General features: G+C 36.5%; 1 protein-coding gene across 3 annotated transcripts in view; it reads right to left on the reverse strand.

Annotated features, from left to right (window-relative positions):
* Nucleotides 1-27102, reverse strand: part of ATRNL1 (attractin like 1) — a 792651-nt gene that overhangs the window by 514511 nt on the left and 251038 nt on the right. For all 3 annotated transcript variants that reach the window (XM_062214395.1, XM_062214397.1, XM_062214398.1), the window contains exon 19: nt 23372-23509. In XM_062214395.1, coding sequence (XP_062070379.1) covers nt 23372-23509 — 138 coding nt within the window. The remainder of the gene's footprint in view (nt 1-23371; nt 23510-27102) is intronic.

A 27102-nucleotide genomic window follows, 5' to 3' on the forward strand; every position in this document is an offset into this window, starting at 1 on the left:
CCCCACAAAAAGCATCAGACTCAGTTTGCAGTGATAGAGATAGAGCTGAACTCTCCTGATTCCAGGAACAGTGGGCAGCTCCCCTACTGCTGGATGCTGCCAGGGATGGGGCAGTTTGCAGGATGTACTCTTTTTTTCTTTTTTTTTATTTTATTTTATTTTTTATTTTTGACAGGCAGAGTGGACAGTGAGAGAGAGACAGAGAGAAAGGTCTTCCTTTTGCCATTGGTTCACCCTCCAATGGCCGCCGTGGTAGCGCGCTGCGGCCGGCGCACCGCGCTGTTCCGATGGCAGGAGCCAGGTGCTTCTCCTGGTCTCCCATGGGGTGCAGGGCCCAAGGACTTGGGCCATCCTCCACTGCACTCCCTGGCCACAGCAGAGAGCTGGCCTGGAAGAGGGGCAACCGGGACAGGATCGGTGCCCCGACTGGGACTAGAACCCGGTGTGCCGGCGCCGCAAGGCGGAGGATTAGCCTGTTGAGCCATGGCGCCGGCCCAGGATGTACTCTTGTACCCTGTGACTGTGGGAGTTATGGGCATAGGCTACGAGCTGAGAGGGTTAGGCACTGCAGCTGAGTTACTATGCACCCATATGCTGATTGCAAAGATTCCGAGATCCCTGTATGCTGTGAATGGATTTCATGAAAAGGTTGTGGGACACAGAGCTTAGTAGGTTGGTTCTCTGAACAGTGAACACACCTGCAGGTACATTCAGACAGGTAAGTTACACTGGCACTGTGAGCTGGCTCTAGGCCATGAATCAGCTAGCTCATTTCACACAAAGGCAAACTGGTCTTCTGAACACTCTAGCTGGATCCAACGTCTTGTTCCCCAACTGACTGTAGCCAGAGGCCTGATACCACCTCAAACTTAGGTACCATTCTGGACTTTTAAGAATCTAATCCACAAACTGTGGCCAGAGCTCCCTGGCTGCACACCACACACACTCCTTGAACTCATGTTTACGTAAGTCTTAGGCACTATGCTAAGCCAAAGAGGCACATATCCAAGAATAAAATATTCATTAAAAACAAAAATTTTAAAAAAACTTCCAAAGGATATAAAAATGAGAAATTTTAAGATGTGCAAAGCTCAGAGTAGAAAAACAAAAAACATGACCAATAAAAGCAATATGACTCCCCAAAAGGAACACAATAATACATTAATATTGGACTGTAAAGAGGGGGAAATTGACAAAATGCCTGAAAAATCAAAAGAATGATTGTAAGGTTACACTAAAATATGGAGAAACAGTTAGATGAAATAAGGAATTCAGAACATGACATGAAAGATAAATTCTGCAAAGACATAGAAACAATGAAGAAAAAACAGAAATATGATAAAAGAAGTATTCAATAACTCAAATAAAAATACATAGTCAAAAGCCATAACATTTGACTTGGTGAAGCAGAAGGAATATCTGATCTAAAAAACTAGTCTTTTTAAACATCAGACAAAAAATAAAAATAAAAAAAGAAATACCAAACACAGTGTTGAGGATTTATGGGATACCACCAAATATACAAGTCTAAGAAGTTCCAAAAGGTATGGAAAAAAAGACTGGTTAAGAAAACATATTCAGTGAAATAGTAGCAGAAAATTTCCCCAATTTAGAGAAAGAGAGATCCAAATACTGGAAGTGTGTAGAATCTCCCAAAAAAAGCATGATCAGAAATTATGCCTGACATAAATTTCAAATATAAATTTAAAGAGAATATCCTAAAATTTGCAAGAAATGCCAAACCTACTTTAAAGGAATTCCCATACAAATGACCACAGATTTCTCAAAAGAAACCCTATAGGCCAGGAGAAAATGGAGGGATATAGTCTAAATCCTAAAGGAAGAGAATTGCCAAGCCAGAATGAAATAGTCCCCAAAATTCTCATTCATAAATGTATGAACAGGCAAAATTTGAAAGAATTTTCACCACCTGGCCAGGCCTTACAGATGATACTTAAGGATGTACTACATATAGACATAGAGAAAGACAACTGACAACATGAAAGCATGTGAAGTCAGAAAACCTCTTGGTGGGACCAGAGCTGTGGCTTAGGGGGTAAAGGCACCACCTACAGTGCTGGCATCCCATATGGGCACAGGTTCAAGTCCTGGCTGCTCCACTCTGATACAGCTCTCTGCTATGACCTCGGAAAGCAGTCAAACATGGTCCAAGTCCTTGGGCACCTGCACCTGCCTGGGAGACCCGGAAAAAGCTCCAGGCTCCTAGATTAAGATCAGCTAAACTCTGGGCATTGTGGCTAATTGGGCATTATCCAACAGATGGAAGACTTCACTCTCTCTCTGCCTCTTGGTAAAAAAGAAAATCTCTTGGTAAAGGAACAAAGGAGATTCAAACCAAACAGGTATATTTGTAGAAAATGGAACATCCAATTCATTACTTATCAATAGCCTTGAATGTAAATGAACTAAATTCCCCAATTAAAAGAAACAGAATGGGGCCAGCACTGTGGCATAGCAGGTAAAGCCACCACCGGCAGTGCTGGCATCCCATCTGGGCACCGGTTCAAGTCCCAGCTGTTCTACTTCCGATACAGCTCTCTGCTATGGCCTGGGAAAGCAGCAGAAGATGGCCTGAGTCCTTAGGCCCCTGCACCAGAGTGGGAGACCTGGAAGAAGCTCCTGGCTCCTGGCTTCAGATCGGCTCAGCTCCGGCTGATGCAGCCATCTGGGGAGTGAACCAGCAGATGGAAGCTCGCTCTCGCTCTCTCTCTCTCTCTGCCTCTGCCTCTCTGAAACTCTGCCTTTCAAATAAACAAATAAATCTTTAAAAGCAAGAAACAGACTGGCTGAACGGATTAAAAAACAAGACCCATCTAGATGCTACCTACACAAAACACACTTCACAAATAAAGACACACACATGCTGAAAGTGAAAGTGAAAGGATGGAAAAAGATAATCCAAGCAAATGGAAATCAAAAAAAGTAAGCAGCAGTTGCTACACTCATATCAGACAAAATAAACATTAAGACAAAAACTGTTAGAAGTCACAAAGAAGGTAATTTTGTAATGATTAAGGGGTCAATTCCACATGAAGATGTGCGTATACAGTTAAATGTATATGCACCCAAAAATAAGGCACACATCCAGTTTTCTAAAACAAATAGTATGTATCTAAAGGGAGACATAAGCTCCAACACAATAATAATGAGATACTTCAAATAACATGTTCATCAGTAGACAGATCAACCACATTAAAAATCAACAAGGAAACAGAGCATATCAACACTATAGACCAAATGGACCTAACAGATATCTATAGTACATTTCATCCCACTGTTGCAGAATAAAGATTCTTTTCATAAGTACATGGAAAAATCTCTAGGATAGATCACATATTAGTCTATAAAACAAGTCTCAACAAATTAAAAAAATTGAAATAATATCTGTATCTTTTCTGACAATGAATGATGCTGGCAATTAGCAACAAAAAATTTGTGTTGGAGCTTAAATATGTTGGAAAAAAATCATTCATTTTGATCAAAACATCAAGCTTCTTACTAATTGCTTATTATTACCATCTTTGGAAAAAAACATATGATTATAGGGATGAGTACTTAGCCTAAGAGTTAAGAAGCTTATATCTGACATCAGAACACGTGGGCTGAATTCCTTTTACTCCAGCTTCCTGATACCGTATTCACTGGGAGGCAGTGGTGATGGATCAAGTAACTGTGTTCCTGCAACCCCCATAGGAGACCAGGATTGAGTTCCCAGTTCCTAATTTCAGCTCAGCACCAGCCTGCTATTGCAGACATTTAGGGAATAAACCATCAAATGGGCATTCTCTCTCTCTATCTTTCTGCCTCTTAAATAAATAAAAGATAAAAAGTAAATATATACATATCTGCATCACATAAATCCAATGACCTGGTATTTTACCAGAAGAGATTTCTACATAAAATCATGGGTTTTTTGTCATAAGATGTTTTTAAATAAATCTGCATAATTTGACTTTTAGTTTATAGAACTACATATGGAACACAAGGTAAAAGAATTACAGAAATGAAGACAAGGTATACAACTGTAACAAATAAAGGAAACTATTATCAAGCAATAAAAGGATACCAAGCTATATTGGTAGTATGTAACTTCATAAATAATAAATTAATACATCATGACATATTTTAATATTAATCTTCAGAGTTTCATATTAATACTTTCTTGTATTCAGAACTTCACTAAAATGATACATATTAATATTTTAGAACTTGGATCAACCCTTTATTTATCCTTTATGGCAAGACTGAGTAACAGTTATGCTTGCAAAGTTTCTTAAAAGAATTATCATTGTATAGTAACGTTAATAATTTCTGAGATGAAAAACATGTTAAAATACTTTTCATGTGAGCTCATTTTGTGAGAAATCCCCTGTGGCACCGTACTTCAGGGTAAAACAGCACAAGTACATCTTAAATTCATTTGTTTAAAATTTATATTTACTGACAGTTTTGAAATTATTCTATTGTAGTCAGCATTTAAAGCTATCTTTTTATGCTGAATAAGCAGCTGTAAAATCATCATACATACAGTGGCCTTCTGTTTTGAAAATTTTATAAGATGATGATTTTATAGCTTAGATATACACTGGAGGGACATAATATGGTCACATGATATTTCTGTTCCCCTAAAATATAAAGTTATAATATTAAATTATAAGCAAAACTGAATAAGGATTTTAAAAAGATGTTATAAAGGTTATTAAAACAAGTTGTATACAAAGAATGCACGTTAGGAACATGAAACCAAAAAGCATTCATTGACAGTGCTAGTTTCAAAGTCAGTTTATATCCCTGTATCCTTTCATTGCTACATTGTTCTCTGTCCTATACATAAAACAACAACTTTTGGAGATCAGGAGATTGAATCAATTTCCTTTGTATTCTCCTAGCATAATTACATTTAATGATACTTAACAGATACATTATAGGTTATATTTCAAATATAGTAACCGTTCTGGCAAAGATAAAAGTGCAAATAGCAATGTGATTTAAAAATGTATTCTTCAGAACTGGGAGACTCACTCATCTGTGCAGCTGTGGGACAGCAGATTTGGAAAAGCCCTGATTCTCCTCCAGCCTCTCTCTGCTGTAGTCTGAGAACAGATCCCTGCACAAAGTAACCACTGTGAGATTCACCCAATCTGCTACCACAAAGGCTTGGAGATTCAGTCCTAGGGCAGATCCTGAGGCATCCATGGATCTTGATTCTGGACCCTCTCAGTGGCAGGTGAGAAACAGTTCTTCCCAGCCAAGGACGCACGAGATAAGCCCTTTGAGTGTCCAGGACAAGCTTACCAACTTCAACCTCACAGATGACTCTTAAAGAACTCTAGATCTTAGCCCCAGGCACGCTCAGCTATGGTCAAGGAGTAGTGCTGTACTTCTGGGGGCCTACAGAGAGGCACACCTATCACTGTCCCCCTGAATGCTGACTTGCTGTCTTGGTGCCACTGTGGATCTTGAAACAGTCCCATAAATCAGCTTCAGTCTCACTCAACTGAGGTCTCAGAACAGGTTAACAGATTTTCATGCTCATGAAGCCATCAGGAAACACACATATCTAGTACCCTAGACAAAGGCCTGAGGACATCGTACTTGGCTGTGGGCCCTGAAACAGTCCGGTGAGTCAGTTCCACCCCTTCTCAGACGTGAATCAAGGTCATGCAGGCTGCCCAAGAACCCAGCAAGAAGGGCTGGTGTTGCAGATTTGAGAAGTCAGAGAGCAACAATTCATTATCTTCCAAGAAAAACTAGAAACTGAGGAAACTTAAATAAATTACAGTATTTTATCCTTATTTAAACTTTAAATAACTTCTGTCAAAATTGTTCATTGAAAAATTTATGTACTAAATATTGGATTATTGCTCAGTAAGAGTTATGAGTTCAGAGTAAAAAAATCATTTATAATTATTAAAACCAATCCTCATTGAGAGGAAATATAATACACGCACTGAAACCAATATTGCTTCACTACTGGCTCTGTTACTGAAAACTAAAGAAAGCAGAAAAGTCAAAATTAAAAAAAGTAGGGCACTTTTTACCTTGTTTTCTAAAGGGAAAATATTGGTTAATGCTAGAAAACTTTCTAGCTAGTTCAGAAATATTTTTCTTTTAGGTAATATGAAAATGACCAAAACAGATGACATAAATATTACATTTCCTTAGTAGCATTAATTAAGCAAAGTGCTAACTATGTACCAAGTACAATATTCCTGCCCATCTAAGACAAATTTTTCTCTTAAGAAATTCACATCCTATTTAGATAGCAAGACAGGTAAATTATCACTTAGCAAGAATACTGATATACTTTATAAAATGCTTAGAATTTAATGTAAAACTTTAAGGAAAATCTCTCAGCATGTACTTAGCATAAAGTGTAAATAATTATTAGCTATATTACAATGTAATACTTGGAGCTTGTCATTAATTAAAATACGAAATAAAAAAGGTTTTAAAAATAAAGTTATGGTGGAATATGGAAAACATGGTAGGATATTAACCTAGAAAAATTATTTGGGAGTCAGAGAACAAAGGAGTTTGTTATTTATTTCACAGACAATTTGCAGGTAATGCAATTACAAATATAATAATGAAATAATTTGAATGGTTTTAGAAAAATAAGTTATCTCTTTATTTATTTTCTCATAAAGGAAGCATGATATAAGAAGGACATTCATGCATTAATTCAACAAATATTTAATGAGAACCAAAACCACTTCAAGTATTCTGTTAACACACAACAGCAACAGAAGAAAAGAGGAGTCACAAAGACATTAACTAATAAGAACAATGGGAACACAAGGGAACAGAAGTCATAGTGTCCAGCCAGAGTAAGACTGGGAGGGAAGGTAAAGGTTGAGGATAAGGGAAGAATCAAAAGTACCACTGAAATCAAATCTAAAAGAGAAGTATTTTTAAACAATAATTTCACTGAATTATCTTCTTTGAAATAATTAGAGTAGTAGTGGACCCTGTATGGAAATATTCAAAACAAAGTTGGAAAGAAGATGTGAATTTCATAATAAAACAAGCTATATTGTTACTTAAATATAGAATTGAGTGTTTGAAAATCATAGTGTCTGATAAATGATAGATCAATATATTGGTCTGCAAGAAAAAGCAAGATAAAAGGTATAGATAACATTATGTGACTAAGAGAAAAGCAACTGTCTGCATTCATGTCCTATAGTATATAAAAATGGACCTGAAAAATAAAAGGCATTTATTCTTAATATATTAAGGAGGATTTTAATATGTTTATGAAATATTTACAGAGACTATTTATGTTGATGCTTTCCTACACCTGCTCAAGGCAATTCTAATACATAATTAACTTCTCCACCATTACTAATTAGTTTTTGTACACTGTTTGAGCAATGCAAAAGTGTGTGTCCAAACTGGTATTTAGCTTGATTTTCAATTTTTAAAACTCTATAAATATTAGAAAAAAAACATGCTTAGAGTTCATTAATAACCTCTAGTCATTGGCAGTAAACTAAACCTGATATATGTTTTATAATATGAGTAAAAGTATGCTCTACTTTCAACTTATCTTTTATTTTTCATTCTAGGCATATAATTCCAAGCAAGTAGTAATTCTACAATATTTTTAGATTATGATAAAAGACAATTTTATTGTTAAGTAAATTTACAATACATTATAGCATTTTTTTAAGAACCAAATAGTATCATATTCTTGTGTAACACAAATCCTGAAACAATACAAGATAAATGAGCTAAGTTTCACATCAAATAAAACAAGAAATGTTGAACCCTTAAACAAATTAAGTTTCTATCTGTTCCCAAATAAATAAGCATTCTATTCTAAATCTAAAACCATTGAGTGGTTTTCAAAATTCCATAAGAAATATATTAATAAATATGTATAGAAATAAAGCATGTAAGTGACATACTTCATTGTCAAAAACTTTTAAAACAACAGGTCTTCTATTATGAAACTATACTATAACAGATCTAAAAATATGAATATATGGAATATTATGGAAATACTCCATAACATCCAATCTAAAGAGCTAAAAATAGTATACAAATTGTCAAAAGCAGTAGCATAAGTTTCTTCAGAGTTACGGGAGTTGGAATACAGAACCTTGTGCAAATTAAAAATAGGAAGAGGAGACTTAAAGAAAGCAGTAGGTTTGATAAAGGTATCAAAGTTCCCCACCCCTCAAAAGTTTAGTGACAACTTACTCTAGCAAGTTTATGGGAATCAGCCCATGAGAATCTTTTAAAAGGCATATAAAAGAAAAAAAAACAGTAAGATGCATCTTCTAATGCCCCACAAATTATTTAAAATATCTGACAGTATCAGGGCCAAATATAAGAAGTATATCCCATTTTCAGTTTTCAAACAGATTTCATAGACTTAATCCTCCTCATCCTTGAATTTCTTTTTGTAAAAACAAAAAGAATGAAGAGCTTTTAAAGGTTAATCACTTTGAAAAACAACCCAACAAACAGGGTTTCTGAGCATCTGAAGCTAGAGGGACAGTTCTATCAAGGAAAACAAAGGGTTTGAAATATTAGTACAGTGAGAAGACAAACTAGCTGGATACCAGACATCTCCATAAGCTCATGCAAATGCATATCATGAGCAAACTAAACCCGGATTTCAAGTCATTTTGTGCCAAAATAAATTTACCTTTTAATTCCATGTTTCCACATACTTTCTGAAGCCTCCACGTCTTATGGAAGCTATTCAATGTATATTTTTTAATCATTTGATTAAAAACTACAACTATGGCTTGTATTTTAAAAAGATTTTTTGGTTTACTTAATATGTTGACTTTGAATTAAAGTGTTATTCTGAAAAGACTGACCAAAATATAATTTCATCTTTATATCATATACTATTTATTTTTATTATTTAAATATTCACTTAATGGCCTGTGCTTGGAATATTTAAAATAGCAAGTTGGTTTTCCTCTGCCACATGGAAATATAACACGCACTCAGAAAATATGAATCTTTAAATTTGTTACATCACAACAGTAAATAGAACATAGATTTCCATGTCAAGTTATTTTCATTTATCTGCCATTTTTGGTTATCCAGGTCAATGCTCACAACTTGAGAGAATTAAAGTTCATACATTTATTTTAAGAAATGCTCAAGTTCATTTGGTCATAAACTTTCTGCTCCATGAACAATGTGTGAGAAGGGTTTAAAGTGAAAAAGCTCTCATATGAATAGAGAGAAAAATATTAATTCATCTATCTTTTACTACCCTCATGTCTCAGAGAATGTTTGTATCATATCCTAGTGTACATGTTAAATGGTTTAAACTTGGAGGACATTTGATGAAGCACTTAAAATGCCACTTGGGATAGCCATGTCCCATATCAGAATGTCTGGGTTCAAGTCCTGTTCCATTTCTAATTTTGGCTTCCTATTAATACACACCCTGTGGAGTGGCAAGTGATGGTTTAAGAAGTGGATCCTTGGCCGGCGCCGCGGCTCACTAGGCTAATCCTCCGCCTTGGGGCGCCGGCACACCGGGTTCTAGTCCCGGTCGGGGCACCGATCCTGTCCCGGTTGCCCCTCTTCCAGGCCAGCTCTCTGCTGTGGCCAGGGAGTGCAGTGGAGGATGGCCCAAGTCCTTGGGCCCTGCACCCCATGGGAGACCAGGAGAAGCACCTGGCTCCTGCCATCGGATCAGCGCAGTGCGCCGGCCACAGCGCGCTACCGCGGCGGCCACTGGAGGGTGAACCAACGGCAAAAGGAAGACCTTTCTCTCTGTCTCTCTCTCACTGTCCACTCTGCCTGTCAAAAAAAAAAATAAAAATAAAAATAAAAGAAGTGGATCCTTGAAACTCACCCGAGAAACCTGGATTGAGTTCCCAGCTTTTGGCTTTGGCCTAGCCCATTCCTGACTGTTGCAGATATTTGGAACTGTGAACCAGTAGACGGAGGATCTTTCTCTTACATATACATGTGCTCTCTCTCTCTCTCTCTTGCTTTCTCTCTCTCTCTCTCTAACTCTATCTGCTAGTCAAATTTTAAAAAATAAATAATTTTAAACTCTATAAAACTGCTACGAATCAATATTCACAGCATGTCAGAAAAGCATAAGGTTTACTGATAATAGTAAAAAATAGAACTTTAACCATGTTGAAAGAACTCTTTTCACTCTTGTAAAAAAGCAAAAAATATTGAAATTTTTAAAATAAGATAACATGATGTTTTACAATCTAGAGTAGCAATTACTGGACTTGGGGGCGGGGGATTGAAGGAAGTTAGATAACTATACCAAAATACAGTTGATGCAGGAATAAATTTTAGTGCTCTATAGATCAATGGGCTGACTACAGTCACAATAACCTGCCATATATTTTATGAATGGCTGGAAGGGAAGAGCTAGAATAAGGTGCTATCACATATTTTATGGATAGCTGGTAGGGAAGTGCTGAACATGAGGTGGTGATGAGGAGATGAAAATGTTACCCTGGCCGGCGCCGTGGCTCACTAGGCTAATCCTCCGCCTTGGGGTGCCGGCACACCGGGTTCTAGTCCCGGTCGGGGCACCGATCCTGTCCCGGTTGCCCCTCTTCCAGGCCAGCTCTCTGCTGTGGCCAGGGAGTGCAGTGGAGGATGGCCCAAGTCCTTGGGCCCTGCACCCCATGGGAGACCAGGAGAAGCACCTGGCTCCTGCCATCGGAACAGCGCGGTGCGCCGGCCGCAGCGCGCTACCACGGCGGCCATTGGAGGGTGAACCAATGGCAAAAGGAAGACCTTTCTCTCTGTCTCTCTCTCACTGTCCACTCTGCCTATCAAAAAGTTAAAAAAAAAAAAAGAGAAAATATTACCTTGATTTGATCAAAACACATAGAAGACTCGTAATTGTGTACAATGTGGCACTGTTGCATGTTTATAATTTTAAAAACTTAGAAAAAGAACAAAAAGATAAATAAATGTAAACTGTACTAAAAAATTTTAAATGCAGCATTAAAGGAAAAACATCTATAGCACCAACAAAAAAAAAAAATCACACACCTTATAATCAATCAAGCAAGAATAAAACCTAGATGAAGAAAAATATTACACATAAGAAACTGCAATTTTTAAAATGTCTGTACATTTCATTATATGAAAAAGTCTCTTTATTATAGTATATATTTTCTTAATAAATAATTGGATAAAATACACATATAAGTATATTAATATAGTTTATGATTAAATATTATAACTTGTTTTATATTAAATGTACATTATAATGTAAAACAGGCAATTAATAATAATTATGCAAAAACAATGCTCATAAATTTCCTTCAACTATGAAGGGTTTACTGAATTAAATCTTCTATCAGAGCTTCCCAGGTCCTTCAGTCATAACTAATCTCTTTATCCCTCATTCTATCATTCAATTATTTTTAGCACTATTATAGAATCCTACAAATGCATTTAAATTAAATCCTAATATAGTACCTTGCATTTAGTAATCTTTCATTCATTGTAGATTTCAAGGATAATCCTTCATTGAAAGCCACCATAATTTAGCTTGTATTGAGCCATTTTATTCTAGAAACTTTAATGATTTTCATTTACTATTATTTATAATTAAGATTAGAGACAATAAAAAAGTAATACCACCCAAAAGAAGACTGAATCATACATTTTTATGACTACAGTTACTCCTTCTGATATTGTGAATAGTAACAATAATAGGCTCACAACAATAGCATTGGAAGTTAACATGTCAAAAACATGTATTAATTAGTTCATATATAAATGGAGTAATTTAAGATTCATTATAACACTGAAAATTAAATAGCCTGCATTTTGTATATAAGAAACTCAGAAACTGAAATTTTAATTCACCCAAGTGACAATGGCATTGCCGGGATATGGACCCAAGTAGTATGATTCCAAAGCCCAAGCTCTTAACACAAAGATGTATTCTCTCGTAGCTACAGACATTTTATATATATATTAGTTTCAGAGAAAGTTTGTATCAGAGAATTTTCTTGAATGCTAATGAGAAAATAATTTTAATAATACACATATTTAATAATTACTTATAACAGACAAACCACAAATAATAAACTAACCATTAATAACAATAAACTTAACAAGTAAAAATGACTTTTATATAGCACATGACCATATAAAAGTAACAGATGAAAAACTATTATCTTGTCAACTTTAGGAACCATGGAAAATAACAGGAATTATTTAAAGCTTCATAAACTACCAGAGAACACACAACAGAGAATAAGATAGGCACACATCTCATTGTATTTAATTTTCCATTGTATTGTGCCTCAGCTTGCCACATGTGTAATGTTAGCCACAAAAATTAATGTGGAATAACTAAACTCGTCTTTTTTTTGAGATTTATTTACTTATTTATTTTAAAGTCAGTTACATGGAGAGAGGAGATGCAGAGAGAGAGAGAGTCTTCCATCCTATGGTTCACTCCCCAGTTGGCCGCAACAGCTGGAGCTACGCCCATCGGAAGCCAGGAGCCAGGAGCTTCTTCTGGGTCTCCCAGGCGGGTGCAGAGGCCCAAGGACTTGGGCCTTCTTCTACTGCTTTCCCAGGCTATAGCAGAAAGCTGGATCAGAAGTGCAGCAACCAGGACTAGAACCAGCGCCCATACGGGATGCCAGCACATCAGGCCAGGGCGTTAACCGACTGCACCACAGCGCCGGCCCCATTAAACTAGTCTTAAACCTATTTCTAAAAGCTCTCTGCCTATCAGAATGATTAAAAAAAAAAAAAAAACCCTACTATATTAATTTAAAACATTTTGTAGCAAACACAACCATTCAAATGGTCAAATCGACTATTTTGGCACAAAATAATTTTCTTTCTTTCTTTCTTTTTTTTTTTTTTTTTTTTTTTTGACAGGCAAAGTTAGATTGAGAGACAGAGAAAGTTCCTCCTTCCGTTGGTTCACTCCCCGAAATGGCTGCTTCTTCGGATCGGCACAGCACGCTGACCCGAAGCCAGGAGCCAGGTGCTTCCTACTGGTCTCCCATGCGGGTGCAGGGTCCAAGCATTTGGGCCATCCTCCATTGCCCTCCCGGGCCACAGCAGAGAGCTGGACTGGAAGAGGAGCAACCGAGACAGAATCCGGCGCCCCAACCGGGACTAGAACCCGGGGTGCCGGCCTGCAGGTGGAGGATTAGCCAAGTGAGCCACAGCGCCAGCCAAGAAATAATTTTCATAATATTGTAGTTGGCAAAGCATTCTATGATACCAAAAGTATAAGTAATAAAAGAAAAAGCAGATAAATTGGACTTCATCAAAATTTAAAACTTGTACTTAAAAGATCATAAAAATGCAACCAATTCCTATTAGTTTCCATATTTTATAAAACATAGCCAGCAAAAAAAGAAAAAATATTTTCAAATCATGTGTCTTGGGCTGGCACTGTGGCATAGTGGATGAGTAAAGCCACCTCCTGCAGTGTCGGCATTCCTATATGGGTGCCAGTTCGAGTCCCAGCTACTCCACTTCCAGTCTAGCTCTCTGCTATGGCCTGGGAAGGCAGTGTAAGATGGTCTGTGGTCTTTGGGTCCTTGGGCCCCTGACCCCTTGTGGGAGACCTGGGAAAAAGCTCCTGGCTCCTGGCTTCAGATCTGCCCAACTTTGGCTGTTGCAGCCATTTGTGGAGTGAACCAGTGGATGGAAGACCTTTCTCTTCTCAGCCTCTGCTTCTCTGTAACTCTGCCTTTCAAATAAATAAATAAATCTTGAAAAAAAAATCATGTGTCTTATAAGGGTCTAGTATTTAGAATACTACAACTGAATAGCCAAAAATAAATAAATGAAAATTTTAAAAATTTTAATTTTAAAAATGGGCAAAAGACTTATTTTTTAAGAGCATAGTTTCTTTAATTTAATTTAATTTTTTTATTTTTTTTTTAACTTTTGTTTAATGAATATAAATTTCCAAAGTACAGCTTATGGATTACAATGGCTTCCCCCCTCCCATAACTTCATCAGCATGATGTTTTCCAGATTCTTCCATCTTGTTGCAAATGACCGGGTTGCATTGTTTCTTACTGCTGTATAGTATTCTATGGAGTACATGTCCCATAATTTCTTTATCCAGTCTACTGTTGATGGGCATTTGGGTTGGATCCAGGTCTTAGCTATTGTGAATTGAGCTGCAATAAACATTAAGGTGCAGACGGCTTTTTTGTTTGCCAAATTAATTTCCTTTGGGTAAATTCCAAGGAGTGGGATGGCTGGGTTGTATGGGAGGGTTATATTCAGCTTTCTGAGGAATCTAGAGACTGACTTCCTTAGTGGCTTAACCAGTTTGCATTCCCACCAACAGTGGGTTAGTGTCCCTTTTCCCCCACATCCTCACCAGCATCTATTGTTGGTAGATTTCTGAATGTGAGCCATTCTCACCGGGGTGAGGTGAAACCTCATTGTGGTTTTGATTTGCATTTCCCTGATTGCTAGTGATCTTGAACATTTTTTCATGCGTCTGTTGGCCATTTGGATTTCCTCTTTCAAAAAATGTCTATTGAGGTCCTTGGCCCATCTCTTAAGTGGGTTGTTTGTTTTGATGTTGCGGAGTTTCTTGATTTCGTTGTAGATTCTGGTTATCAACCCTTTATCTGTTGCACAGTTTGAAAATATTTTTTCCCATTCTATCGGTTGCCTCTTCACTTTCCTGACTGTTTCTTTTGCAGTACAGAAACTTCTCAATTTGATGAAATCCCAAATGTTAATTTTGGTTTTGACTGCCTGTGCTTCTGGGGTCTTTTCCAAGAAGTCTTTGCCTGTACCTATATCTTGCAGGGTTTCTCCAATGCACTCTAATAATTTGATGGTTTCGGGTCGTAGATTTAAGTCTTTAATCCATGTTGAGTGAATTTCTGTGTAAGGTGAAAGGTAGGGGTCTTATGCTGAGTGAATTAAGCCAGTCCCAAAGAGACAAATATCATTTGTTTTCCCTGATCGGTGACAACTGAGCACCAAAGGGGAAACCTGTTGAAGTGAAATGGACACTATAAGAAACAATGACCTGATCAGTTCTTGTCCTGACTCTAGATGTACAATGTAATACTTTATCCTTTTTAGTATTTTTTGTTGTTGTTGTTGTTCTAGTACTAGTGGTTGAACTCTGTAATTAACACACAATTATTCTTAGGTGTTTAAATTTTAACTGAAAAGTGATCCCTGTTAAATATAAAAGTAGAAAAAGAGAGGGAGGAGATGTACAATTTGGGACACGCTCAATCGGACTTGCCCCAAATGGTAAGTTAGAAATGTGCCAGGGGATTCCAACACAATCCCATCAAGGTGGCATGTACCAATGCCATCTCACTAGTCCAAGTGATCAATTTCAGTTCAAAATTGATGGCTCTGATAGGTCTAAGAATCAAAGGGATCACACAAACAAGACAAGTGTCTACTAATACTAACTGATAGAATCAAAAAAGGGAGAGAAGGATCCAACATGGGAAGCAGGATACACAGCAGACTCATAGAATGGCAGACGTCCTAAACAACACTCTGGCCTCAGAATCTGCCCTTAAGGCATTCAGATCTGGCTGAAGAGCCCATGAGAGTATTGTAGGCATGGAAAGCCAAGATACCATGGAAAAGGAAAAAAAAAAAAAAAAGAAGAAGACCTAAATGAAAGATCTCTGTGAGTGAGATCCCAGTGGAAAGAACGGGGCCATCAAAGAAGGAGGTACCTTTCTCTGACGGGAGGAGAGAACTTCCACTTTGACTATGACCCTATCGGAATAAGATCAAAGTCAGCGAACTCTAAAGGCTTCCATAGCCTTGGCAACTCATGACTAGAGCCTAGGGAGATTACTGACGCCATAAACAAGAGTGTCAAATTGTTAAGTCAGCAACAGGAGTCACTGTGTACTTGCATCTCATGTGGGAATCTGTCCTTAATGTATTGTCTAATGTGAAGTGATGCTATAACTAGTACTGAAACCGTATTTTTACACTTTCTGTTTCTGTGTGGGTGCAAACTGATGAAATCTTTACTAATTATATACTGAATCGATCTTCTGTATATAAAGATAATTGGAAATGAAAAAAAAAAACCTGGTGTTAATTGGAAATGGCATAGAAAATTAATTAATTTTTAAAAAAATATTATGTAGGATCTCTGTCTTTAATGTGCTGTACACTGTTATTTAATGCTATAACTAGTACTCCAACAGTATTTTTTTCACTTTGTGTTGCTATATGGGGGCAAACTTTTGAAATCTTTACTTAATATATACTCAACTGATCTTCTGTATATAAAGAGAATTGAAAATGAATCTTGATGTGAATGGAAGGGGAGAGGGAGCAGGAAAGGGGAGGGTTGCGGGTGGGAGGGAAGCTATGGGAGGGGGGCAGCCATTGTAATCCATTAGCTGTACTTTGGAAATTTATATTCATTAAATAAAAATTTAATAAATGAAAAAAAAAAGGTAGGGGTCTTGCTTCAAGCTTCTGCACGTGGAAATCCAATTTTCCCAGCACCTTTATTTGAATAAACTATCCTTATTCCAGGGACTAGTTTTGGATCTCTGATCAAATATAAGTTGGCTGTAGATGTTTGGATTGATTACTGGTGTTTCTATTCTGTTTCATTGGTCTATCCTTCTGTTTCTGTACCAGTACCATGCTGTTTTGATAACAACTGCCCTGTAGTATGTCCTGAAATCTGGTATTGTGATGCCTCCGGCTTTGTTTTTGTTGTACAAGATTGCTTTGGCTATTCGAGGTCTTCTGTGTCTCCATATGAATTTCAGCATCATTTTTTCCAGATCTGAGAAGAATGTCTTCGGTATCTTGATTGGTATTGCATTGAATCTATAAATTGCTTTTGGGAGAATGGACATTTTGATGATATTGATTCTTCCAATCCATGAACATGGAAGATTTCTCCATTTTTTGGTATCCTCTTCTATTTCTTTCTTTAAGGTTTTGTAGTTTTCATCGTAGAGATCTTTAACGTCCTTGGTTAAGTTTATTCCAAGGTATTTGATTGTTTTTGTAGCTATTGTGAATGGGATTGATCTTAGAAGTTCTTCCTCAGCCGTGGCATTACCTGTACATACAAAGGCTGTTGATTTTTGTGCATTGATTTTATATCCTGCTACTTTGCCAAACTCTTCTATGAGTTCCAATAGTCTCTTAGTAGAGTTCTTTGGGTCCCCTAAATACAGAATCATATCATCTGCAAAGAGGGATAGTTTGAGTTCTTCCTTCCCAATTTGTATCCCTTTAATTTCTTTTTCTTGCCTAATAGCTCTGGCTAAAACTTCCAGAACTATATTGAATAGCAGTGGTGAGAGTGGGCATCCCTGTCTGGTACCAGATCTCAGCAGAAATGCTTTCAAATTTCCCCATTCAATAGGATGCTGGCCGTGGGTTTTTCATATATTGCTTTGACTGTATTAAGGAATGTTCCTTCCATACCCAGTTTGCTTAGAGTTTTCATCATGAAAGGGTGTTGTATTTCATCAAATGCTTTCTCTGTGTCTATTGAGAGAATCATATGGTTTTTCTTCTGCAGTCTGTTAATGTGGTATATCATGTTGACCTTTTTGCGAACGTTGAACCATCCCTGCATACCAGGGATAAATCCCACTTGGTCTGGGTGGATGATCTTTCTGATGTGTTGTTGCATTCTATTGGCCAAATTTTATTGAGGATTTTTGCATCTATGTTCATAAGGGATATTGGTTTGTTATTATCTTTCAATGCTGCATCTTTTTCCGGCTTAGGAATTAAGGTGATGCTGGCTTCATAAAAAGAATTTGGGAGGATTCCCTCTTTTTCGATTGTTCTGAATAGTTTGAGAAGAATTGGAGTTAGTTCTTCTCTAAATGTCTGGTAGAACTCAGCAGTGAATCCATCTGGTCCTGGGCTTTTCTTTTTTGGGAGGGCCTTTATTACTGTTTCAATTTCTGTCTGTTATGGGTCTGTTTAGGTTTTCTATGTCTTCCTGGTTCAATTTAGGTAGGTTGCATGTGTCCAGGAATCTGTCCATTTCTGATAGATTTCCCTGTTTGCTGGCATACAAGTCCTTGTAGTAATTTCTGATGATTCTTTTTATTTCTGTGGTGTCTGTTGTTACGTTTCCATTTTCATCTCTGATTTTATTGATTTGGGTCTTTTCTCTTCTTTTTTTAGTTAGTTGGGCCAATGGGGTGTCAATTTTGTTTATTTTTTCAAAAGAACAGCTCCTTGTTTGGCTGATCTTTTGTAATGTTTTTTTGGATTCAATCCTGTTGATTTCTTCTTTGATTTTAATTATTTCTCTTCTCCTACTGGGTTTGGGTTTGGTTTGCTGCAGATTTTCTAGATCCTTGAGATGACTTGAAAGCTCATCTATTTGGTGCCTTTCCAATTTCTTGATGTAGGCACCTATTGATATAAACTTTCCTCTTAACACTTCCTTTGTTGTATCCCATAGGTTTTGGTATTTGTGCTGTTATCCTCATTTACTTCCAGAAAATTTTTGATTTCTCTTTTAATTTCTTCTATGACCCATTGTTCATTCAGGAGCATATTGTTCAATCTCCATGTGTTTGCACGTGTTCTAGGGATTCCCGAGTTGCTAATTTCCAATTTCATTCCTTTGTGGTCTGAGAAGATGCATGGTATGATTCTAATTGCTGCTAGGAATGTAAAATGGCATAGCCACTATAGAAAACAACTTGGCAATGCTTCAAAAAGATAAACATGGAATAACCACATAATTCACCCATTCCATTCATAGGTATATATACAAAAAAACCTGAAAAGCATTGAAAAATTTGCATAGTAATATTATAGAAGTCCCAAGCATCCAAATTTTCATCAATGAAAAAATAGTGCTTTAGATATATGACAGAACACTATTCAGTCATAAAAATTAATGAAGTACTCATACATAGTACACTGAGAATGAACATCAAAACCATTATGCTAAGTGAAAGAAGCCAGTCACAGCAGGTCACATATTATATGATTCCATTCATTTGAAATATTCAGAAATAACAACGTCATAAAGACATAAAGCAGATTACTGGTAGCCAGGGGCTGCAAGCTACTGCTTAATGATTATGTTATTTCCTTTTTGGGGGACAAAAATGTTTAGGAATCAGATACAGGTAATGGTTGCATAATATTTTGAATATGCTAAATGCCACTAAGTTAAGTTTTATCACATGTATTTCTTCATAAATAAAAAATAATACCCTATAACTGAGGTGTAGTTAGAGGAATTATATAAACATCAACAGAAATATATCAGATTGCAGAACAAAGACCTGGTGAACTTTTAAATATAGGTATCTAAATAAGTCAAAAAGTATGTATGAAACTATTTCATGAAACTAAAAGAAAAGTATGTAATTATATATTAAAGACATGAGTTTACAGAGACATGCAAATGGTAAAGTGAACAAAACACCTCAGTGTTATACTTTCCCTAAAATTATAGAAACAATACTTTAAAAATACAAATAAACTATAGGAAATATATTTTTTCTCCAAAGATATTTTTGGCTACAGAAAATTCAGTAGCAAAACACTTCAAAAAGCAGACTTACTACAAAACTTTGACATTTTATTCAATAAAAAAATACACAATCTGATTCCAATAGGTGAGTCTAAATTTTGAGGATTCGCCAATACCCATAACTACTGCACTTTGCATAATGACTGACCTTAGCACTAAGCTAAAACCTTGGTCTAACAGCTACTGGATCTTCCCAATCCATACTAACATAAATTCTGCATGAACAGCTCAGAGCAAGGCCTAACAATCATTTTCATTTGTGTTCATATGTAAACTGGAGATAAAAGTAATATCCGTAACACAACAGTTGTGAAGTTGTGAGGTGATGAATAGAAAGCTAATTAGTACTATACCTAGAACATACAAAATACTAAATTTGAGACCATTCATCTGTATTAGAGCTTCAAACAAAACACTCCATACCACAACAACAAACCTACTATTGCCTAAGCAATTCTTTGACACAAAGATTGAATGTATTAATAACTGCCTATGGGTCTCACCACTAAGTGCACAGCAGAGTCACCTTGAAAACTTTGAAAAGAATCAACTTCAAGATTTACCCTAAAACTCCAACTCATATGAAGATTTGTTTCAAGGGAGTGGCTTAGACATCCATATTTTCTTAAAACTCTTCAGAAGAGTCTAATATACAGCTACTATTTCAACGCAAACTATGCATCTGATAAAGGATTAAAAATCAAAATCTAAAAATAGAGCTCAAGAAACTCAAGAACAACCAAATTAACAATGCAGTTAAGAAATGAGCAGAAGACTTGAACAGCATTTTTCAAAGGTTGAAATTCAAATGGCCAACAGACATATGAAAAAATGTTCAGGATCACTAGCTATCAGGTAAATGCAAGTGAAAACTAAAATGTTCATTCACCCCAGTTACAATGGCTATCATCAAGAAAAAAAAGAAAAGAAAACAATAAATGCTGGTGAACATGTAGGGAAAAAGGTACCCTAATTTACTTTTTATGGGAATACAAACTAGTGCGACCATAATGGAAAACAGTATGGAGATTCCTCAGAAATCTAAAAATAGATCTACCATATGACTCAGTCATCCCACACCTGGACATTTCACAAACAAAATGAAATCAGCATATGAAAGAGTTATCTGTATCCCCATATTTATTACAGCTCAATGCACAATAGCTAAGATATGGAATTAACTCCAGTATCCATCAACTGATGACTGGATAAAGAAAATGTGGTATATATACACTATGGAATACTACTCAGCTGTAAAAAAGAATGAAATCCTGTCTATTGCAACAAAATGGATACAAATAGAAACCACTATGCTTAATGAAATAAGCTAGTCCTAAACAAATATGCTTTCCCTGATTTGACTCAACTAATATATGGAGTACAAAAAATGTAATGCACATGAGCAAAACTGACATTTTTAGATTTGATTATTGTTACAGCACTTGTCTATACACTTGTGGACAGTGGTTTTTCTATTTACTCTTTGTTGAATCTTTTATTTGGTAGAGGATTAAGCTTGTGATTATAAAATAAACAGAGGTTTGTCATTGTAAAAGTTAAAAGAAAAAAACAAGAGAGGAAGGAAGAATGAAGGTGGGAGCATGGGCAGGAAGGAGGCAGGGTAAGAAGTATCATTGTGCTCTTAAGTCTGTATATAAGAAATATATGAAGTTTGTTCACATTATATAAATAAAAGATAAATATCTAAGTACCCCCCCCCAAAAAAAAAAAAACAAAGCATATCTAGGCCAGGCTCAGGCCCCATTCCCTCTGTAGTGATTCCTCATCTTCTCATAGTCAACTAGCCAATGACTCAAGTTTTAAAGTGGGTGCTAAAGAGTCAATCTCCATTAAGAGAAAGTAGATTTAAAAAATGAAACAGAGTGAAGGGCTTTTCAGCTTAGAGCCAATAAGATCTGTGGCTCTGACCTGGGCATCCTTCGACTCCAGGGCAGGTCCATTTCCAGTGATCCAACTTTTGGCAGAGCTGCCAGGGCTCTTCACAAGCTGACTTCTGCTGAAGCCCAGGCTTACCACATTGAAAGCCACTGCAGTGGACTGGCCTGTTGGGTCTCCTTGAGGGCAGATCACTGTATAGATCAGCCATTAATAGGCTTGCCACCCATTGCTTCTGATGCCTAGCTTTCTTTTCCTCCTGGTTTGTGTTAAAGCAGACCAGAGGATGCAAGTCAGCCCAACTTCCAAAGTGACCACTGAAGCTGAGGGTGTGGTCAAGTAGGGTCAGCAACATTGCAGGCAGAACTGTAAATTTCTTGTTAGAGATGCCCCCTGCCTTTACCTGGCCAGCTCTCCTCCCAGGCCAGCCAAGTAATGAAAGTCAACAGAGTGCCTTCCCCTAGGAGGTTCACACCTCCCTTAGGATATACCCCATGTGAAGAGATAGATAGGTCTGGGCTCTTAACTTACAAGGCCTAAAGCCCACCAGATTATTATCAAGCCCCTTCTATCAGGTTCTATTTGCCTCTCAATCAGAAAACTTAATTGTAGCTTAGACAGCACCTTTCTTAGCTCCTCTAAGAATGACTCTGTCCTTTGTTCTAGACCCTGTCTAGCGTACTTGGGCCTCATTCCTTTGTAATCATAACCTCTACTCTACCACCAATGGCTCTACTCCCAACCTGTGTGTACTGATGGTCCTCTTCCCCACTTAATGCTGTATAATTGTTCAAACCTGGTTAATGCCACTCTTAGGATCATTGGTTACTATTCTCACTCTGTCTTTTATGACCTTGTCTAAATATGATCAGAGTCGGCAAACTTGGAAGGCTTCCATAGCCTTGGCAACTCATGACGAGAGCCTAGGGTGGTTACTGGCGCCATAAACTAGAGTGTCAATTTGTTGGGTCAACAACAGGAGCCACTGTGCACTTGCTCCTCATGTGGGATCTCTGTCCTTAATGTGCTGTACATTTTGATTTGATGCTATAACTAGTACTCAAACAGTATGTTTCACTTTGTGTGTCTGTGTGGGTGCAAACTGTTGAAACCTTTATACTAAATTGATCTTCTGTATATAAAGAGAATTGAAAATGAATCTTGATGCAAATGGAAGGGGAGAGGGAGCGGGAGAGGGGAGGGTTGCGGGTGGGAGGGAAGTTATGGGAGGGGAAAGCCACTGTAATCCATAAGCTGTACACTGGAAATTTATATTCATTAAATAAAAGTTTAAAAAAATAAAAAAAAATGAAACAGAATGTAAGATTTAGTGAATGAAAAGTGTGATGATTATAGTTAGTAATTATAATACCTTTTATGTGCTTCATTTCTGAAGGTCTATCTTATATATGTTTTCATCTGATCTTTACAACAACCCAATGAGATATTTTAATTCTAAGGAAAATAAGGCACTGAGAAGGTAGGTTAACTAGCCAAGATCATACATTCAAAAAGTGACAGAGTTGGTATTTCAGTTCAGGAATGATTACAAATCAATTATCTTAAACATTATGCCATATCACCATACTATGTAAAAATAAATCTCACCTGATATAAAGTATACAGCTTTCATGAAAATTATTTCTTAGTTCTAAAGTCAAATTGACAACCTACTATTAAAAAACTCAGCAATGATTACTCTGAATGAGATTATAGGTAACTGTTCTTTTCATGTATCTGCATTTGCTAAATTTTGAAACAAAACATCTTTTTAAATAGAAATACATTGCATACACAGAGTCCCTAAAAAATACATCTTACATTCCAAAACATTGAAACTGAATAGGAAAAAAAAGTTCTGTAGTGATATATGTTTCTCAGAACAAGCAGACCTTTCTCAATTTTCTTTTTCTTAGTGAAAAGACACTGAAGTAAAATACAATTGCTCACCTGTGCACTGTCCTCCATTGGTTGGGTCTCCATAATAACCTGGCATGCAGTCTTGACACTGTTTTCCTGTGGTCAGATTTTTACACTGTTCACACACATTGTTATTGATGCAAGTGCTATGTCCATTACACTGGCAAGCTAAAGAAAACAGGAAAAAGGATTACAAATATTTAGATAATAGTATCAGATATAATAGCTATCAAGACAAAGAATTAATTTTAAAAATCTGTATTGGAGCCTGTGTTGTGGCATAGTGGGTTAAAGCCACTGACTATAGCACCAGCATCCCATATGGGTGCCAGTTCATGTCCCAGCTGACCCACTTTTGATTTAGCTCCTTGCTAATGTACCTGGGAAAGCAGCAGATGGCCCAAGTGCTTGGGCCCCTGCACCTACATATGAGACCCAGAAGTAGCTCCTGGCTTTAGCCTGCCTGGTCCAGCCTGTCTGTTGTGGCCATTTGGGGAGTGAATCAGTGGAAGGAAGGAAGATTGATTCTCTCTCTCTCTCTCTCTCTCTCTCTCTCTGTTCTCTCCTACTTTCTATAACTCTACCTTTCAAACAAATAAAATAAACCTTTTAAAAAACAAAACAAAAATCTGGATTATAGCAAAATCCAGAGGATATTTCCAATTTTTTTAACACATAGGACATGTGGCTCTGCAAAACAATATACATAATTCATTGTTATTTTGAAATTTTAGTTTACCTCTTATAAAATATAGCGGATAGATATTAAAGTGAAACCTACAAGTTTTAGCTAATGAGAGAATAGTTTTTAACATACTGATCAAAGATTCATGTGAATGAGGCCGACATTGTGGCACAGCAGGTAAAGCCTCCACATGTGGTCATCCCACATGGGTGCTGGTTCGTGTCCTGGTTCGTGTCCCATTAGCTCTCTGCTATTGGCCTAGGGAAAGCAGTAGAAGATGGCCTGATTTTTTGGGCTCCTGCTACCCATGTGAGAGACTGGGATGAAGATCCTGTCTCCTGGCTTTGGCCTGTTCTCCTATCCCTGCCCCAGCTGTTGCAGCCATTTGAGGAATAAACCAGTGGGTAGAAGATCTGTCTGTCTCTCCCTCTCTCGGTAACTGATTTGCAAATGAATAAATAATCTTTTTTAAACTGTTATGTGTACTACTTTCAATAAGCCTAAGACTAAAGGAGTTAGCTTTCATGAAGAATGATACAATGTATCTTGATTATATTTACATATAATAACAGTCAATAAACATAGAGAACTGTATGGCAATCGATCTTTAGTTCAAGAAAATCAGTCCATAGTAAAATTAACAAAACTATTTTAAATTAATTTGCATAAACGTGTATTTCTTTAAGCAAGAAAAGCTCAAGGTTTAGTTAAAATTCTACTTAAATTTGAACTAAACAATAACATTTAAAGCCTGAGATCTCTTCTATGAAGACAAATCTTAATATGTTTTGATATTAGCAATCCATCAGAACCTAAAAATTTCACATTAGGTATAAAATTCTTATATAAAGCACCTACCCTTAGTGTTTATCAGGAACCAAATACTAACTTAATTTGATAATTGCTTCTCTAAATATCATTATCACCTTTATAAACATTTTCATCATTATTAGAACTAAACAACTAGCTTTTAATTGAGCTTTATATGTATCCAGGAAAGCCAATAAGCCAACAATAGTGTGTTTGTGGCTAGCATCTATTCTAACTGGCCACTGTACATACCACATCAGTTTTTAAACAGTATAAATACAACTCTATGACCAAATGTGGTACCAAGAAGTACACATGACTTACAATTTCTAATATCAAAACACAGTTGTGTGAAAGTTACTATTTCTAGAATCATTTCTAAAATAAGGAAGCCTGGAGGCCAGCACTGTGGCATAGTGGGTGAAACTGCTGCCTGCAGTGCTGGCCTCTTATATGAGTGCCAGTTCAGGTCCAGCTGTCCACTTCCAGTCCAGCTCCCTGCTAATGTACCTGGGAAAGCATTAGAGGGTAGCCCAAGTGCTTGGGCCCCTGCAACCATCTGGGAGATCCAGAGGAGGTTCTAGGCTCTTGGCTTCAGTCTAGCCCAGCTCTGGCAGTTGTAGCCATTTGAGAATAAAAGATATATCTTCCAGAGGAATGGAAGATACAGTTGCCCCTCCACTTCCCTCTCTGTCTCTCCCTCTCTCCATAACTCTGCCTTCTGAATAAAATAAATAAATCTTTAAATGAATAAATAAAATGAAGAAGCCTGAGTTCCACAACTATCCAAAGTCACACAGCTAATATATAACAGAAACAAACACATAATCTTAAACCTGAGTGAAAAAAATCTAAATATTAAATCCTATATGAAACTGCTTTGTATGCATAAAATTTGACAGTAACAAGTCTCTCAAAAGGCTAAGATAGGGTCATCAACTTGAATTAACATCAATAGAGAAATAAATGGGCAAAAAGATTTTTAAAAAACCTATACTTTGCAGTAATTTTCAAAGGCATAGATCTATTTTAACATAGTGTAGAAATGACATGGTGTCATCATAGAAAATTGGGAAATGATCACCTTTTTCACAAACTTGAGAAATAATTATATTATTTTCAAACTCTACTACATTATGAAATAATTAGGAGACAATAACAGGAAAAAGTGATAAATGAAGTGGAATGGGGATATGAAACATTTCAAATGCTCAATTTTGTTTTAAAATATACAAATATGTCTATGGAAAAGTTAGTGATGCTTATCTTAATCTAGTAATATTTTTCTGCATTATCAATTTTCTACAATTTCTACAATAAATTCATATTACTTTTATACTAAGAAACAATAATGTAAATAACTTTAATTTTTTAAATATTAAAAGGTTATTCTTTCATAGAAAAATTATTATGTGATACCACCCAGCTAAAAATAAAATTTATTAAGTGGCCACTACATGTAAAACATTATCTGATTTTCAAAATAATAAATGGATTAGTGTAAATACTTTATCAAGCTTATGGACACATGGAGGAATCACGATGAAAAACAAAAATACTTTAACTCCAGATAAGATGTATCAATTTAGCACTTATCTAACATCCTCCTTACCTGGTACCACTGAAATAAAAAGGAAATTTTCCATCAACAATTGGAATTTAGATACACTTCACTAACAAAAGTAGGGAATAGTAACCTAAAATATCTCTTGAAATTAAAAGAGAACCACTGGAAAAATACCAAAACCTCCCTTCTTGAATGAGAGAAATTCTGAAGAAGAGTTGACCAGGGGCAGTCAAGAAGCACATTACTGGAAGACCTTTGTGCGACGGCTGAAAGTGTGATGCAAGAAAAGTATCATGTAGTAGTGGATAAACCAAGCACAATACTGGAATAAATGAGACACAACTGCAAAAAAAAAATTAGCAAAAAAAAAGGCTGCTGAGCATTGTCACAGCTTATAATTAATAAGAAACCAACGGCAAGGAGAAAGCATGCCAAAGAAGCAAAACCTAGAAACAATGGTTATATCAAGCACAGACAATAAAAGGGTAAACTAATAAGTCTATCATTGTTTTATTTCCCATTATTAGCAGACTGTTGGATCACTAGGTAATATAAGCTTGTATCTAATAGTTCTCCCACGACAGACTGTTACTTGAAAGGTTTTAATTCCAACCTATCTGTGTAACATGATAAAAACTAAAGAGAGCACATCCATTCAGTTTTGTCTAAATTTTAAAACCAGCCCAGATGGCTCCTCAT

This window comes from Lepus europaeus, chromosome 17 (genome assembly GCF_033115175.1).
Source record: "Lepus europaeus isolate LE1 chromosome 17, mLepTim1.pri, whole genome shotgun sequence".
Taxonomy (NCBI): domain Eukaryota; kingdom Metazoa; phylum Chordata; class Mammalia; order Lagomorpha; family Leporidae; genus Lepus; species Lepus europaeus.